The sequence below is a fragment of the Cynocephalus volans genome, chromosome 3, assembly GCF_027409185.1.
Source record: "Cynocephalus volans isolate mCynVol1 chromosome 3, mCynVol1.pri, whole genome shotgun sequence".
In the NCBI taxonomy this organism is placed as follows: Eukaryota; Metazoa; Chordata; class Mammalia; order Dermoptera; family Cynocephalidae; genus Cynocephalus; species Cynocephalus volans.
Genome location: NC_084462.1, coordinates 59,443,624 through 59,461,257, shown reverse-complemented (window position 1 = coordinate 59,461,257; position 17,634 = coordinate 59,443,624). Strand labels below are relative to the sequence as shown.

The 17,634-nt window shown below is 50.9% G+C and overlaps 1 protein-coding gene across 1 annotated transcript; it reads right to left on the bottom strand.

Moving 5' to 3' along the window:
- Positions 1–254: 254 nt before the first annotated feature.
- MEX3B (mex-3 RNA binding family member B) lies at positions 255–2,814 on the bottom strand. Its single transcript, XM_063088319.1, has 2 exons — positions 2,532–2,814; positions 255–1,702 (listed from the first exon to the last, which is right to left on the bottom strand). Exons 1-2 carry the CDS (start codon positions 2,812–2,814, stop codon positions 255–257), a joined length of 1,731 nt encoding a protein of 576 aa, XP_062944389.1.
- Positions 2,815–17,634: the final 14,820 nt, after the last annotated feature.

The window sequence follows — 17,634 nt, the reverse complement described above, 5'->3', positions numbered from 1 at the left end:
GCATTTCAGGTGGTTCGGAGGTTTCCCAGGCTACAGTACTCTTGATGCAGATATCCTGGCAAGTTCCTTTGTTTAAAAATTAACTTTTAAAAATGAGCGGATACTACAGCTTTCCAAGCTCCTCTCGGATCTCGGAGTGTGTGGGGGTGGGGGGAAGGCGGGGAGGAGAAGGTGGGGCACCCAGGACCGAGAAGGAGGAAGGAGGAGAGGGGGTCCCCCTATTCCTCCGCAAGGTGCGCGCAGGCGCGCTGCCTTCAGGAAAAGATCCGGATGGCCTGAGTGACGGCGGTGTGGCAGACCGGGCACTCAGGCTCGCTCTTCTCGCAGATGCGGTTGGCGCACTCCATGCAAAAGAGGTTGTGGCCGCAGGGCACCAGCGCGGCAATCACTTCGCTCTCGAAGCACACGGAGCAGTCGCGGCTGCCCTTCCTCCTCAGCCCAGAGGAAGAGGATGAAGAGCTGGAGGAGGAGCTGGACGACGAGGAGGAGCCCGACGTGTCCGAAGGCTGCAAGCCTGGCAGCTGCGGCCCCAGCCCGTTAGCATATGCGGCGTAGGCCAGGCCTCCTCCGCCAGGGTCGCTGCGCACCCGGCGAGCCAGGTGGTGCTCGCCCGTCCCGGGGGCCATGTGCAAGGGCGGGGACAGGCGCGAGCAGCTGGTGCCCGGGTGCAGCCGACGGTGCACCAGCAGCCCAAGGTTGGCGTTGGAGGGCGCGCTGGCGCCACCTCCGGGAAAGACCACCGAGGAGGACGAAGCGGACGAAGATGCCGAGGAAGAGCAGGAAGAGGACACGGGAGCTGCAGGTCCGCCTCCCGGGGACCGCTCGAACTGCGCCCAGAGAAGTGGCGCCCCAGGTGGGGGAGCGGGGGCTGGGTCGAAGGTGGGCTGCAGCTCGGGACAGCCGTCGGGGGACGGCACCGAGGCTTCCCCCGCTGTGTAGGTGTACCCATTGCCGTTGTTGTTGTTTCCGTTGTGGGCGAAGCTGAGTGCGGGGCTGGGGGGGCTGTAGTCCGCCAGGCGCGGGGTGGCGGCTGCGCTGCCGCTGGTCCCGCCGCCGAAGTAAGAGTCTGTGGAAGCGCTGCCAAGCGAGCTGGAGCTGTCGTTGCGGTAGCTGGAGAAGGGCTTGCGGCCGGGGGTGGGCGTGATGCTGGGGGTGGGCTTGCTCCAAAGGCTGCCTGGGCCGGACCCGCCGGACCCGTGATGCAGGTCGAAGCCCACATCGGTGCCGTTGGCGTGAAAGTCGTTCTCGTCTGTGAGCTCGATGATGCCGCCGGTGCGCAAAGCAATGTGCGCCTCGATTTCCTCGCGAGCCCGATCCACATTCTCCGGCATGCCGGTCACCTCGAACACCGGCTCTTTGTCGCGACTGGGCGTCACGATGTACGTGTGCGTCTGCTGCTGGATACGCTTGATCGTGGCGCCTTTGGGCCCCACCACGAGCCCCACCACGCGGTAGGGCACCCGCACTTGGATAGTGGTCTGCCCTGGCAGGTTAGGCGGCCCGGGCACCGCGCCGTTGAGTGCCGTGTTCTTATTCCGGGAGGCGCGGATCATGGAGAAGTGCTCGGCAGCGGAGATGATCTCCCTCCGAGCCATTGCCACATCCTCCTTCCTGCCCGTCACAACAAAGACAGGCTCCTCCCCGCGAACCGGGGTCTTGATATAAGTGTTGGTCTTCGCCCGCAGCGCTTTGATTTTACAACCTGGGAGCCAGGGTGCGGGAGAGGAAGTGGGAGAGAGAGACAGATACGCCCATTATCCCGGGGTAACCGCGGAGATCAGGCACAGCCCGCGTCCAGGACAGCGGGACAGCAGGACAGGCGATGGGCGGAAAGGGGGCGTCTCCCTCCCCGACCCCGGGCCGCGCCACAGGCAGGGCAGCGGGTTCCACCCGCGAGGCGCTCGAGTAACAGCTCATGGGCTGCCCTGTCCTCCCCCCGGCGACTGCAGTCGTCCCAAGCCAAACCCAAGAATCCCAGAAAAGTCATCTGGGGAGATGCCACTGGGATCCAGCTGGATGCGCCGACCGCCTTGAAGACAAGGCGAAAGGGTTGGGGAACACGGCCGCAGCCGCAATTCCTCAGCTCAGGGGTACTGGGAGGGAGGGGGCAGTCCCGGGACCCATTGTTCCTTCTCTGGGCTCCATTCCGCTTTGCAGAAATCCAGAATCCTCCTCCCATCCGATGCTCACTCCTCCTCCTCCTTCCCCCTCCCAAAGGACCAAAGAAAGGCCCCCTCCCCCAAGCATCTTATATTTAAATTATCTTTACGGGGTGGGTTGGGTGGGGGGCACTCGGGGAGAAGGCAGCGATTTTAGCAGGAGAAAGTGCATCCTGCCGTGGCAGCAGCGCGGTTCTGGGAGACAGCCTGCCTGCACTTTCTTTGTCTGGGGCGCCGGCCCATCGCGCGGCTCTTTCTTCCTCCCCAAGGCTCCCCCGCGCCGCGGATCCCCATCCTGCACACGCCCTCCCCGCTAGGCGGTGGCCCGAGACCCTTCACCACCCTCCGGTTCCCCATCCCTGTCGGACCCACCTTGCCGCCCTACGATTTCCGCGACATGCTCGGAACTGGGCACTGGCACGCACTCGGTCATGTTCACGCTCTTCTTTCGCGGCTCGCTGTCGTAGAGAGAGGCGCCCTCGTCACTGTCCAGCCCCAGCAGAGAGAGCTGGTCTAACGCGAGCTGCAGGGCTCTTTGGTCATCCAGGGTCTCTCCCCCGCCGCTGCCACCGCCGCCGCCGCCTCCCCCGCCGCCACCTCCCCCTCCGCCGCCACTGCCGTTGCGCTCCAGGTCTGCAAACAGCGAGCTGGGCATCTCTCGGCCGTGCGCGCCGCGCCCCCGCCGGCCCTCGGCTCGGCGGCGAGAAGCAGCGGCCACAAAGGCAGCCGGGAAGCGGGTGGTCAGGGACGGGGAGGCCGGCCGGCTGCAGAGGGCTCCGTTGCTCCCTTCTCGGCGCCGGGAGGAGTGGGTAGCTCCGTGCGGTACGCAACCGGCACTGACTGCAGGAGCCCCCGCCTGGGTCCCCACCCCAGATCTGCTGGAGGGTGGGGGGGGGGCAGAGCTCGAGCGGCGGCCGCGCGTGCCCCCCGAGTGCCCGGGTGGCTGGCCACAATGCCGAGCGAAAAGCGAGCAGGCGAGCGACAGCAGCGTTTCTTTAAGGAGCCCCTCCCCGGTTCCTCCACTCCCTCCCTCCCTCCCGCCCGCCCGCCCTCACTCAGCGCTTTTTCCTCCTCTCCTCCCCGCCTCTTGACTGAGCCTCTGCAGCCAGACGGCTCCGGAGGGGGACGAGGGAGGCGCAACGTCACCGGCGGGAGCTGACACTACAATGCTACTGACACTATCGCTGGGGGAGGCGATTGGCGCGCGCCAGGCCGGGGGCGGGCGGAGGCCGCGGGCAGAGCGAGCGGAGAGCAAGCGCCACCCTCCCACCCCCGCGCTCGCCGCAGCCCGCCCAGTCCTCCTCCGGGCCGCGCCCCTCCCCCGCCGCCGCTAACGCCTCTCTTTGTTGTCTAATGCGGGACTGGCAGGCTCGGGACACTTGTATGTACCTATCAGCCGAAGACAATCACTGTCCCCAAGTCTCCTCCCTCGCCTGATTGAGAAAAGAACACGCGCCCAACTCTGATGCCAGGGACCCGGCTCTAAAAGAGCGGTCCTTAGAAAGTCCCGTTAGTGCCCCCAAATAAACCATCCGTGGAGCCAAAACTACCTCTGGGAGAAGGGCCTGTCGTCTGCCCAAAAGGTCAGCCCGAGCCTTCAGACACGGAAAACGGGACTCGAAGTCCTGGGGCACACGGGCAAAGCGACTCCCGGAGCGGGCTGCCCACCTGCGCGGGAGCGCACGAGACACAAAGGCACACATCCGCCCACACTGACACCCGCACGCAAGCGCGCGCGCCCGCGCCTGCATTTCTGTCCCCTTGGGCAGCACTTCGCTCAAGTGGCCCTGAAACCGCGGATCAGAAAGCCAAAAGCCGGCGGAAGCGCGAGCCTGGCCCGCCCGCTGCCAGTGACCTCTGGAATGCACGGCACCGGGGTCCTGCACACGCCCGCGAGCGGGCCGAGGCCCCGAGGGCTCTGACACGCGCACGAGCGCCGCGCCACCACCGCGGGGACGCAGGCCATAGCGCCAGCGGGCGGCGCGGGCGAGCGCGCCCGCTACTCCCGTCCCTCCCCTCCCCGCCCCGCCCCACGGCCAGGCATGCGCAGAGCGCGCGAGGAGCGGGCGGGCCCTTTAAGACGGGCGCTTCGGAGCGCGCCGGCCCCGCCCGCGGCCCCGCCCCGACAGGAGGTGTGCGCTCGCAGCCCGCCGCTCTTTGTCCGCTTCTCGGGTTGGGGGTGGCTGCGGAGGGAAGGTGCGACGGCAGGGACGGCGAGCTGCGCCCCCTCTTGGACCTCCCGGGAAGCGCCTCCGAGCGCGAGAGAGAAGAAAGGAGGCTTTGAGAGGCAGGCTGGGGCGGGGCATGCAGCCCCTCTCCGCGCGCGTCCCGATCCACCGCCCACTCGGGCGGACACCCCTTTCGGCCCCGCGCGCTCTCCTCTCCTTTGTTCCAGGAGCCGCCTGGCTCGCCGCGCCCCTTGCGCCCCGCCGCGGGCCGTTCCGCAGAACGTTGGGGACGGGGTTTGCGGCGACGACCAACGTCCGCGCAGCGGGACGCCTGTGAGGACAATGAGGCCATGTGGCCGCAGCCGCGGACCGGCTTACTCGGGAGACCTCGTGGTGCCGCGGAGCGATCCTGAGGCTCGAAGGCAGAGGCTCCCCCAGTGCTCCCTGCGCGAGCCCGGGAAGAGTGAGCGAGCATCCTGGCCTCCGCTTCTTATGTAAAACGGGGAAATAAGACCTGCCCTCCCCACCTCTTGGGTTGTTCTGAGAACTAAATTTGACAGTAGAGGCGAGCGCACCGTGTCACCAGTAGACAGTTCCGCGAACGCCTTTACTTTTGAGAGCACGGAGGTGATTCCTGTCTTACTTGCTCACCTGGAGCTGTCTTGGGGAAGAGGTGCTGATTATTTCCTTAGGGAGATGAGGCTGAGAGGCCACTTATAGTGGTTATTTCCTCAGGATGTTTACGTCAGCATCCCAGAGCCTGCTGTGTGTTTTTCCTGAAAGGGAATGTTTGATGGTGGAAGCGGGGGTGGGGGATGGTGCTGAGTCCTCCGTGAAAGTCACCACCTAGGTGACCAAAAAATACAGGGAAGTCCTGTATTTTTGACCCGGATTATGGACCCGGAGTCCAACTAATTTGAGAATGAGGAGGGAGTGCTCTTGCGGACTCCTGCCGAGGAGGGCCACAGATGAGGATCAACCAACCTCCTGCCCTCAAGCAGGTCCTGTAAACAGAAGGCAGACAGGAAAAGCACTCGGAAGGCCTGAGCATGTCCATCCTGAGCATCTCCAACTCGAGAGGCTAGTTTCTGGCCTCTCAGCTATGTTTCTAGGAACTTAATAGCCTCCAGATTGGGTCGACTGAGTTTTATTTTTTTAAATAACAGACATAATGAAGGTTACGTTGTTGGCAGATGAGGGACCGTGCACAGGTAGACGGGGGTATAGGAAGGGGCCCCTGTCCACAGTGTGGCTTGAGCTAGGGAGTGTGGCCACAGATACTTTCAGACCTGCCATAACTCCTTCCCCTCCAGCCAGCAGTGATATTTCAGATGGGTGAATTCTGAAATTTGCTTAAACTTCGAGGATTCGATGCTTCAGAGGAGTCCCTGGGGTCCCTGAGTCATTACCAGGAAGGTGAATTCAACACTTTGCCAAGGTGACATGTTTAATGTCATTCTCTGCTGGATCATAAAGGTAGGAAGTGTACTTACCTATAACTGCAAACGTTCAATGAAGTTACACATTTTTTTTTTTTTTTTTTTTTTTGTCTTTTTGTGACCGGTAAGGGGATCGCAACCCTTGGCGTGGTGTCGCCCGCACCGCGCTCAGCCAGTGAGTGCACCGGCCATTCCTATATAGGATCCGAACCCACGGCGGGAGCGCCGCTGCGCTCCCAAGCGCTGCACTCGCTCGAGTGCACCAGGGGGCCGGCCCCACATCTTAATCCACATGAAGGGTAAACTGAAACTCTGACAGTAGGAATTCATGGGAAACTGCCAGTCCTGAGGTGCCCATGACGTCCCATGTAGCTCAGGTCAATCTTCAAAGACTGGATTGGAGCACTTCAGTAAAACCCATAGGGAGATCAGCACAGTTTTCTGAAGACACCCATGAAATTGAAGGTCCTCCTGAGAGTGTGGGAGGATGGCAAGTGTGGTAGAAGTTATGACATCTGGCAGATTTAGTACCCAGTCCCAGATGCGCTTAAGGGTTGTTTGTAAAAACAGGCTAGTATCCAGCCTCCCACCTACATCAGGGTTGTTTTAGCTGATGGATAATGATGGCCAAAGGTAACACTGTAAATTGCAAAGTACTTAGCAAATGTAGTTGATGCTTTACCAACCACTTCTTGCTTTCTCTACTTGTATCCAATACTGACTGGTCAGGGTATTTTCTGACATTTGAATGCTATTATAAAAGTAACAATCCAGAAGTTTTAATTCTCAATTAATGGCTTTAATAAGCCAAGACATCATAAAACTTGCAAAGTCCAGTTCTGTTTTTAAATAGATAATACACTTTAATCCCATAGTTTCTGGTCAGACTTTCCCAGGCTCCTTTAGGACCCCAGAGCTTAACTACTTTTCCTGATACAGGACACATTCCCTAAGGGCTTCTCAATGTGACTATTATTTTTTTATTAGAACGAGAGAGAAGTTTGCAGAGTGTGTTCTGGTAATATAATAGAGAATTTTAGTTAACATAAAATACGAAGAGGGAAAGTTATCACACAAAACGAGATTAACAATAAAACGACCTCATATTTGGTTCCAGAGGCCTCAAAGTGTTTTGCACACATTTTGCTTTATATAACTGGCAGAAGAAACTAAAATTCTCATGTGAAAACAAGCACACTTTCAGTCACCTCATTTCATATTATTGAGCACCTACATACTTTATTATAGGCACACAGAAATGAACGAGGCTGGGGGCCCCTTCCTTTTCCCTTGGTCATGTCCAAACCCAGTCCACACAGCAGGGTTAGTGCCCAGAGAGTAGTGAATCTGACTAGGGTCCTGGAAAGACTTCCTAGAAGAAGAGATACTTAGGTTGTGCTTCCAATGAATGAGGTGTGAGAATGAATTGAGACCAATGCCTAGCATCTCGTAAGGAACTCAATAAATGTTTATTAAGTGAATGAGTGAGCCAGGTTGGAAAACCTTGAAGGTATAATTTTCTTAAGGATGTACATGAATAACTCAGTCTCTGGGAAGCAGCTCAGATGACTCCAGCCACAATCACATGATTTTGAGTAAAATTAGTATTCACAGGTGATATTTAATTAAGCACTTTTTATGTACCAGGCAGTTTACCAAATGCTTTACAATACGGTACTTTGTTTAATCTTCATAACTACTCTGAGGCAAGTACTTTTATTATCCCCACTTTACAGATGAAAATAAATTGTCGCTGGCCCAAGCAGAGGCAGATTCACCTTCAAGCAGAGGAAGCTTAAGCTGTAGGCTCCTCACTTCACACTGACCTTACTCCAAGGGCCTGGGAGAGGTCCTAGCAATTTACTCACAGGATCACGTGTTTCAGTAAAATTTTTAAGACTGAGGCTTTTATTTTTTTTCTTAAGGAGAACCCCTATAATGATGTAAGCTTCAGGCCCAACAAATCGTGGATCCACTATTGTGCTGAATATCGCACAACTAGCAAGAGGTACCCGAGCCTGTGATCTTAACCAAGCTTAAGTTCCTTCCTGTCCCTGAGATATGCATCCTCAGCTGGAAGTTGGAAATATTTCCAGCCCTGCTTCTCACATGGGATTATAAGGATCACATGTGTGAGGGAACATGAAAGCACTTTGGTTTTGAATGCTCTTCTGTTGTCTTTGTATTGCTAACATGTGTGTGACATATAATACATGTCACACACAAATAGCTTTTAAAATATTTCAATAATACAGGAAATGCTCTCCATATATTGAGTGAACAGAAAAGAAGATAAGGAGTGTGTGTGTGTGTGTGTGTGTGTGCACGTGCGTGTGTTGCTAATCACTCAATAAGCATTAGAAACAGTGAATGAATAGACTAGAAAAGATGCATCAACTTTCTCACAATGGTTAGTCTTTAAGTAGTGGGACAATTTTATTTGCATTTTACTTTTCTGTGTGTTTCAAGTTCTGAACATATTATCTTTATTCAATTAAAACAGCATTCCCCACCTTATCTCTGCTGTAAATAGAAACAACAACAAAAAGCTAAGGCTAATCCTAGCACATACTTACATTTATTAAAGCTTTGGGAATTATTAGAGTAGAGAAGGTGAAAGTTTCATAAATATTGAATTAGCCTTTAAAAGTAGCTTGACTTCTAAAAATAAATAAATAAATAAAACAAAAAAGGTAGCTTGACTTCTCAAATTTAAATGTCACATAGTTAATAATCAGTAATAACCATTCTGCAATATCAAAAAAGAATAAGGAAAAGAGAAAGTGATTTTAAAATCTCTCAGATACATGGGAATTCAAGGAGCTTGGAAACTCACAGTCTTCAGGAAGAATATACCGTTTCTTCTCCCTGAGCAGAGATAAAATAGATTAGAGGAATTCAAGCATTGTTTACAATTGAATCCTCTCCCCCAAACAAAGTCTTAGGTTAGGTTGAACCCCTATCTATAAACCTGATCAAAACCATAGATGGTTAGAATCACGGAGAAAGTGTGTGGTCCAACACCCTTACTTGACAGTGAGCAAAGTCAAGACCAGAATAGGAAACGGCCAACCCAACACCAAACTCTCCTTTGTATGGAGCAGGGGTGGGAAGCCAGAGTCTGGACTTCCAGTGTGATGTGCTCTCTTGTTTTATAAATTAAGGAAATCTGGTATTGCCCCTAGTGAACACCTTTCATATTTCATCATTTGGTTTTGAGGTAGTCTCACAGTCAATATTGCTGGTATCCAACCCTAGAGGTTGCTAAGAGCTTGCTCCCCGCATCTTGGTGGTAGACCATAAGAACAGGCAGTAGTGCAGGAGATCTAAAGACAGGCAGTCTCTCTGGCTCTTCCTCCTCACTGCTTCTCAGTGAAGGGAATGGCACAGGAACTACATAACCCCGCTTGGGGGAGACAGATGAGACACTGGCAGCAAAAGTTGTCATAGTGGTGCTGTATGCTCTTAGACGGGCTTCCATACCATGGAAATTAAACAAAACAAAATAAACAATATGCATTGGCATATAATACCAATCAGGTACAATGCTAAACACCTGGATGCTTTCTCTTTTAATTCTCACAGTATACCTATAAGGTATGTATTATCATTTCTATTATGTAAATTAACTTTCTCAAGGTCACATTTCTAGGAAGATTTGGAACTAGAATTGGAATCCAATGACTCCAGAATCCAGACTCCAGCTGACCTTTCAAATAGAAATGTGTCCAGAAAAAGCCAGGATTGTGGAAAGACTCAAAATCATGATGTAAGAGAAATAATTGAAAGAACAATGACTCTTTAGGCAGAGGGCTAATAATATTTATTCCTTAGAGTGAAGGATGACAATGAAATAAAAATAATAATAGTAAAATAAATGATAAAGTGCCTCATAATCATAAGTGCTCAGCAAACAAGTTTAAAACAATCAAAATTGGAAAGGGACATTAAGCTATAGAGGAAATTGATAAGTTTTCCAATGTTTAAAGAAATACTCAATCTCAACAGGGGGCTTGTTCTTTGAAACTGTATAGGGAAGAACAAGGATAGATGTTACTGGAAGGCAGATACTGCAATAAGGTAAGAACTTCCTTAAGCCTAGAGCTGCCTGCATGTGAGTGGGGTCCATTTAATCAGGAGAAACCTACAAAGTGCATATACTAGCTTGGGTAAGCAGATATATTTGATCAGTGATGACATTTTGAGTTTTCTTCCATTGGTCTGTTGACATTCACCTAGTCACTTACTCTCTGAGCTTTAATTTTCTCATCTATAAAATAGGAACAATGGTTCTTTACTTAAGCAGGTAACTAATGTGGGCCCTGTCTTCTTGCCAGTGGCATATAAACAGTCTAGTGGGATGCGGGTTTTCTGTGATTGACTATAGAGTGGAAAAATATTAAAAACTCTTTAGTGTTTTTCAATATTTTATATAATCACAACTTCTCTGTTCTTACAGCTTTTAAAAAAGAGCAAGAAATGCTTTTACAATCAAAATAAGTTTTGTGTCTGTGTTAAATGTCACCCCGAGTAAAGACACCAGTTAATGAAGTTTACAGCCCTGAAATTCTCCCAATAACTCTGAACTATCATCCAATTTGCCCTCATGACAAAATTGTTTCTTTTCTATGCATGTCAGTTAAAACAATAAAAATTATGCCAACAGTGCTATTGAAATTTTAGCTAATAATATTATCATTTTTTATGTTAATAAAGCAAATCTTCTACAATTTTATTTGTTAAAATTTTGCAACTATCATTTCCTAAAATGTGTGTGTGTGGTGGATTGAATTATGTTCCCCCAAAACTCACCGAAACTTGAGTTGTGTCCCCCAAGTTTTATGTATTAGAAACTTGGCCCTCTCTGTGACAGTTAAGAAGGCAGGAAATCCTATTATGGTAATTGAAAGGTGGAGCCTTGAAGAGGTGATTGGATTGTAGGACCGTGCAGTAGTGAATGGATTAAAAAGGGTGGTCAGGGGTGGGTTCTGAGGGTTTTAAAAGAAGAGGAGAGTCTGTCTCTCTGTGTTCTCTCTCTGCTCTCTCTGCTTCCACCATCTTGTAATGTGAGACCCCTGGGTCACTGTCGCCACCACCAGATGGACTTTGGACTTCCCAAACTCAGAAACTGTAAGCAATAAATTTCGTTTTTCTTTATAAATCATCCAGTTCCATGTATTTTGTTATAAGCAACAAAAATGGACTAATACAGTGTGCAACCATATAAAAATTCACTGATCCTGACAACCAAAGAAACAGCAGTTAAAGAATGCTTTTGAATAAGCACAATCACTAGTAAACCTAACTGAAGTATTAAAATATAGACCACGATATAAACTCTACATCTCAGAAAAAAAAGAAGAAAACAGTCTCTAGCCAGAAAATTTTAAGGAGCATTATGAATAGAAAGTATAAAACAAAACACAATAAAAACACGCACAAACATAAAACAACCCAATAAATAAATACCACGTCAGTAATAACAGATTTGAGAATACACTCCCCCTTGAAGAGAGATTGATTCTCAAGATGGATCTGATACACCTTGCACAGGTTAAGGTCACAGTCTCTGGAGCTAGACTCCCTGGGTTTGACATTTTCTGGTCCTGCCGAGCAGTTGTGACCTTGAGCAAATGTCTTCTCTTTCTGTGTTCGGCTTCCTCATCTGTAAAATAGAGGTGGTTATAGGACCTGCCATATTGCTGCTGTAAGAAGTGACACTTGAAGATTTACGTGCTGATGCTCATATATCTGATGAGAACCTTGAAAAAGAAGAAATAAGAGCAGCACTGCACTCTGTTGTATTTAACTGTGTTGTGCAGCTGCAAAAATTAGAACAGCATCTACTGGCATCAGAAGAGAGCTAGATCATTAAAATGGACTTTTAAGTTTTAGAAACAAGCCCAAACTGAAAAGTATTTACTATATGACAAAGGTAGAAATTCAAATGAATGGGGGAATTATAAATTATTTTCCAAAGAATTAGCCTCATCAGAACATCATCTTCTCATCTGCCTTTTCCGTCTCCATTATCAGTCACTCAAATAACATTTGCATTATAACTTTTTTACTCAACCTGGGAACCAACTGTAATATTATTCATCTCATATTTTAGTTCAAGTTGACTTCCTTTTAAAACATGCGTACCAATGTTGGGTTCTTCCTAGCATTGATATCAGTGATTTCCCAGGTTTTAAATACTAATAATATTTTATAATACAATTAAAATAAATATATAAACATTAAACTAAAACAGGGTCATCTGTGTACTTCTTGAGGTCACCACTGGTACTCCTGGGATTATGTATGTCGCACCTGGGGGAGCCATGTATATATGATGCTGAGATAATTGACTTTTTAGAAATGATATATCAAGTTGGATTTTTTTATAACCTCACAGCATACACCCAAATAAATTCCAGGTGAGTAAAGAAGTTAAATTTCGAAAGAAAAACTGAACAGAAATGTAGGTAACTGTTTCCATAATTGTGGATTATGAGAAGGGCTTTCTGAGCATGCCCCTAATGGTGGAAATCATTGTGGGAAAGGCCCATAGAAAGAAACTAAAAACCTACTGAAAGACATAGTAACACATACACAGCTCCCACAAGTGTGATGTACATAACCCCAGGTGTACCAGTGGTGACCTCGAGAAGTACACAGATGATCCTATTTTACTTTAATTTTTACATATTTAATTGTTTTATAAAATATTCATATATAAAACCTGGGAAATCACTGATATTAATGCTAGGAAGAACCTAAAGTTGGTATGCATGTTTTAAAAGGAAGTCAACTTGAACTAAAATATTAGATACAGTTGGTTCTCAGATTGGGTTGAGAGACGCCTGATTTAGGCAATCAATCAGTCAGGAGAGACCCTCCCAAGGAACAACGAGACCACGGCTCCGGATGCAATTTGCAAGAGGTTTTATTGAACACACGGGTACCCGGGCGGCTCAGTCTCTCGGTAGACTGGCGCGCCGAGTAGAGTTTTTGAGCTTGTTTTATAGCAAAAAGCGCGGGTACAGAAGCGAGAAGCAAGGTAATTGGTCGGTTTAAACAAGGCCAGGGAAAAGCGCGGGTACAGAAGCGAGAAGCAAGGTAATTGGTCGGTTTAAACAAGGCCAGGGAAAAAGCGCGGGTCATGTGGGAGTTCTTGAAACAGCTGAAGGGCGCCCTGGAAACTGCTGTTGAAAAATTTTTTTACTAGGGTATTTTTCTGTGCCTTGCGGAATGGCGTTACTGCGGCTAGCTTGGAAAACACTTCTTTCATTCCCCCATTTCTCTTGTGGGAAGCTCTAATCTTAGAGCGAATTTAGAGGTTGTCTTCGTTGTCTAGGGTCTGATATTTTTGTCTAAGGACTAGAATTTTTACTGCACTTACCCTGTCATTGATGAACTGGACTAACCTATTGATGATGCAGGGCCCGAGGGTGAACAACAGAAGGAGGAGCAATAGGGGCCCGGCGATGGTTGATAGGAGGGTAGTGAACCAAGGGGAGTTATTGAACCACCCTTCATACCAGTTTTGGTTTTTCTGGCGCTCCAACTGTCTTTTATCTAGTCTCTCTTTGAGTTTTCTCATGGAGTCTCGCACCACACCTGAGTGGTCTACATAAAAACAGCACTCTTCTTTTAGGGCCGCGCAGAGGCCTCCTTCTCTTAGGAACAGTAGGTCAAGGCCTCTTCTATTTTGGAGTACTACCTCCGATAGGGAAGTCAGCGAGTCCTCCAGCTTGCTGATTGAGTCCTGGAGGACCCGGAGGTCAGTATCCATGGCGGTCTGGAGGCTGGCTAGGCCTTGTTGGAGGTCTATGGGCCCTTTAACTAGGGCGGATGCGCCAGTACCTATACCTGCTGCGACCCCCAACCCCAGAAGAACAGCTAGGGTAAGTGAGACAGGCTCTCTTTTAACCCTGGGGTGAGGATCGTCATAGGCCTGCAACAAAGTTTCTTCAGAATGGTAATAGATGCGAGGGACCAGCTGGATCAGGATACAGAAATCTTTAGACTGATTAAAAACTGAGGTGGAGAGGCAGGGGGTGAGGCCGGTGCTGCAGGCCCACCAGCTATGGTTGGTGGGGAGCAGGTACTGATGTTCCGTGGAGGAGTTGATGGGTAGGGTCTGGTTGCAAAGATGCTGATGGGTAGAGGGCACCTTTCCTATGCACGACCCGTGTCCTGAGACCTCAGTGAGGGTAAGCTTTCCTTGGCTCTCCCAGCGGCACTGGGTATAGTTGGAGGTATAAGTGAAGGCCCCTCCTAAGGAGGCAACTCCTTCATAATAAGGGGGACCCAAGGCCAAACAGAGCCAGCAAGACTTCGTGGCGTCTGGGTCGGTGGCATTTAAGGCTAGGAAGGCCCCCCTCACAAGGCCAAAGAGTCTGTCGCCCGTGGTGGGAGACAGGGTGTTCAGGACAACACTTCCCTCCAGTACCGTGGGGACTTGGCTAGGAGCCGCCGAGGGTTGAGAGGTGGGCGGCGCTTCCCTCGTTGGGGAAGGGGGGTTTTTGTTAGGGGGTCCTTGTTTCGCAAGGACGGAGTTGGGGCCCACTGTCTCTGCTGGCTTGCTGGTGATTTCTAACCGAATGGTCAACTGTACGCCCGGATATCTAGACACATAGAATCCCAATCCCCAGGTTTTTCCTATTATCCACTCTTTGGATTGCCGTCCTTGTTCTGTGAAATTTATTTTAAGGGGGTTACACCAGCCGGTTTTTTCACAGGTTGCCAGTAGGGCACCCCATGATCGCTCTGTGTTATTCCATTTTACAGTTATGAGGTCCCAGGAGGACGTAGGTTGCCAATAAACAGTCCCCGTGGTTTCACAACCCCATTCTTTACAATACAGGGATTCTAACCCTCCACACCTTCTAGCTTCTGAAAGGGACCGGCCATCCCGGGGACACACGTAGAAGGTGGAACTTGCCATTCTGGTCCTAGCCTTAGGGTAGCTGCATCCTATGGCTCCCCAGGTGATCTGTCTATAAGCATTTTCATAGTTTGAGTCAGGGGGTCTGACTCTCTTAGAGGTTGATACATCGGTTCCTGGGATATCCCAGGACTCAAGACCGGCCGCCAGGGCACATACATCAGGTGTAAGAATGGGCCACCAAGTCCAAGGGGGCTGGACTTTCTCTGTCTTCCAGACAACGTTCCCAGTTTGGGACAGTACCTGCCAGGTGAGGGTCACAGGCTGGTGAGGGTTTTCACTCCAACCCGTTCTGCCGCCGCCGAAAACGCAGCTTAAGAGGATGATCAGTCTTTTCCAGCTCCCAAGACTCATCTGGTGCCGAGGGTGGTGCAGGCTTGAGGTGAGAAGCATGGACCCAGGCAGCGATACCGTCGACTTTTACTGCGGTCGGGGTGGTCAGCAACACCAGGTACGGGCCTTTCCACCGAGGCTCAAGGCTGCTGGATCGGTGGCGTCTGATAAGCACTCGGTCTCCGGCCTGGAACGGGTGGGGGATTGTCACGGTACCGGGCTTGTACACCTCCTTGATCTGGTCCCAGATCTGGGTCCTCACAACTTCTAAAGCCTTTAAATGAGTAAATAAGACAGGGAGAAAATTATCATCGGGACCCAATGTCCCTCCAGACTCGAGTATGGGGGGTGGTCCCCCATAGAGAATTTCATAAGGAGTTAGACCAAACTGGCCAGGGGTATTCCTGGCTCTGAGCAGCGCTAAGGGAAGGAGGGCCACCCAGTCTTTTCCACCGGTCTCTAAGGCTAATTTGGTTAAGGTCTCTTTGATTGTCCTGTTCATTCTTTCTACCTGACCTGAGCTCTGGGGTCTATACGCACAGTGTAACTTCCAATTTATCCCCAGTTGAGTGGCCAGTCCCTGACTTATCTGAGCAACAAAGGCTGGGCCATTGTCTGACCCGAGTACCTTAGGGATCCCGAAGCGGGGTAGAATTTCCTCTAATATCTTTTTGCAGACGGTCAGGGCCGTTTCAGTTTTGGTAGGAAAAGCTTCTACCCATCCGGAAAAAGTGTCTATGAATACCAGCAGATACCTGTTTCCATACCGGCCAGGCTTTACCTCTGTGAAGTCTACCTCCCAGTATACGCCGGGTCGATCTCCTCGTTGTCTCTTTCCGATCTCTCGGTAGGTTGGGACCGCATTAGTCATGACACAAGCCTGACACCGACTGGTGACCTCGCGAACTACAGACTGGAGGTTCGGGATGAGGAGGCTGGTGCGGTTTACTAATTGGAGAAGCTTTTCTGGTCCCAAGTGTGTCAACTGATGCAACCGCTGAATAAATTCTTTCCCCCGGTCAGGGGTGAGCTCTCTTGGCTCGGCCTTAACCTGGGCGGGTTCGATTAGCTCTTGAGGTTTTGTAGTTTCTGCCAGCACTCTGGTCGACAGGGCGGCTTGTTTTGCAGCCTCGTCGGCCCTCCGGTTCCCGGTGGCCACAGGGTCATTTCCCCTCTGGTGGCCGGGGCAGTGGATAATGGCGACCCGCTTAGGGAGGTGAATGGCCTCTAGCAGGGCCAAAATTTCTTTCTTGTTTTTAATGTCTTTTCCCGCAGAAGTGAGCAACCCCCTCTGTTTATATATTGCCCCATGAATGTGAGCAGTGGCAAAAGCATACCTGCTGTCGGTGTAGATGTTGATGTTTTTTCCTTCGGCCAGGCGTAATGCTTGCGTCAAAGCCACTAGTTCGGCCTTCTGGGCTGACGTACCTTCTGGCAGGCTGCTTGCCCACACCGTCCGCTTGCCATCTACGATGGCGGCCCCTGCTCTCTGCTTACCCTCCGCGATGAAACTGCTACCGTCCGTATACCAGGCTGGCACCCCGGGCAATGGCTGGTCTTTCAGGTCTCGTCGAGTTCCAGTTTCTTCGGCGAGGATCTCTGAGCACCTGTGTACTGGGGTAGCTTCTGATTCGACTGGTAGGAGGGTAGCTGGGTTCAGGATGGCAGGGGGTGCAAACGATATCCTTTCATTTAGCAGCAGGCTCTGATAATGAGTCATCCTGGCATTGGTCATCCACCGGTCGGGGGGCTGCCGCACAATGTTCTCGAGGCTATGGGGAGCAATCACAGTCACATTCTGTCCCAAGGTTAACTTATCAGCGTCCTTGAGAAGGAGTGCCACGGCTGCAACCGCTTTCAGGCAGGTTGGCCACCCGCTAGCCACCGGATCCAATTTTTTTGATAGGTAAGCCACTGGCCGCCGCCAGGGTCCTAAAGTCTGAGTAAGCACTCCCCGGGCCACACCGGCTCTCTCATCTACGTATAGAGTAAATGGTTTGGTGAGGTCTGGGAGGGCCAAAGCGGGGGCTGACAGCAAGGCTTTTTTTATGTGGTCAAAAGCTTTTTGATGTTCCTCAGTCCAGGTAAAAGGGATGCTTTCCTTTGTTAAGGGATACAGGGGTGCAGCTAGGGAAGCAAACCCAGGGATCCAGAGCCTGCAGAATCCTGCAGTGCCCAGAAATTCACGGACCTGTCTGGGGGTCGTGGGAGCGGGGATTTTCATAACAGTAGCCTTTCGGGCCGGGGTCAGCCATCTTTTTCCCCCCTTGAGTAGGTACCCCAGATAGGTGACCTCTCTTTGGCAGAGCTGGGCCTTTTTAGCCGATACCCGGTACCCTAATTTACTCAATTCCTGTAGGAGCTTTTGTGTCCCTTCTTTGCAGTCTCTATATGTGGGGGCTGCCACCAAGAGGTCGTCTACATATTGGAGTAGCACTACCTGAGGGTTGAGGGCCCTAAAGGGGGCCAAATCTCGGTGGAGGGCCTCGTCGAAGAGAGTGGGAGAGTTCTTGAACCCTTGGGGCAGCCGTGTCCAGGTCAACTGACCTGCGTTACCTTTTTCTGGGTCTTTCCACTCGAACGCGAATAGCGGCTGGCTG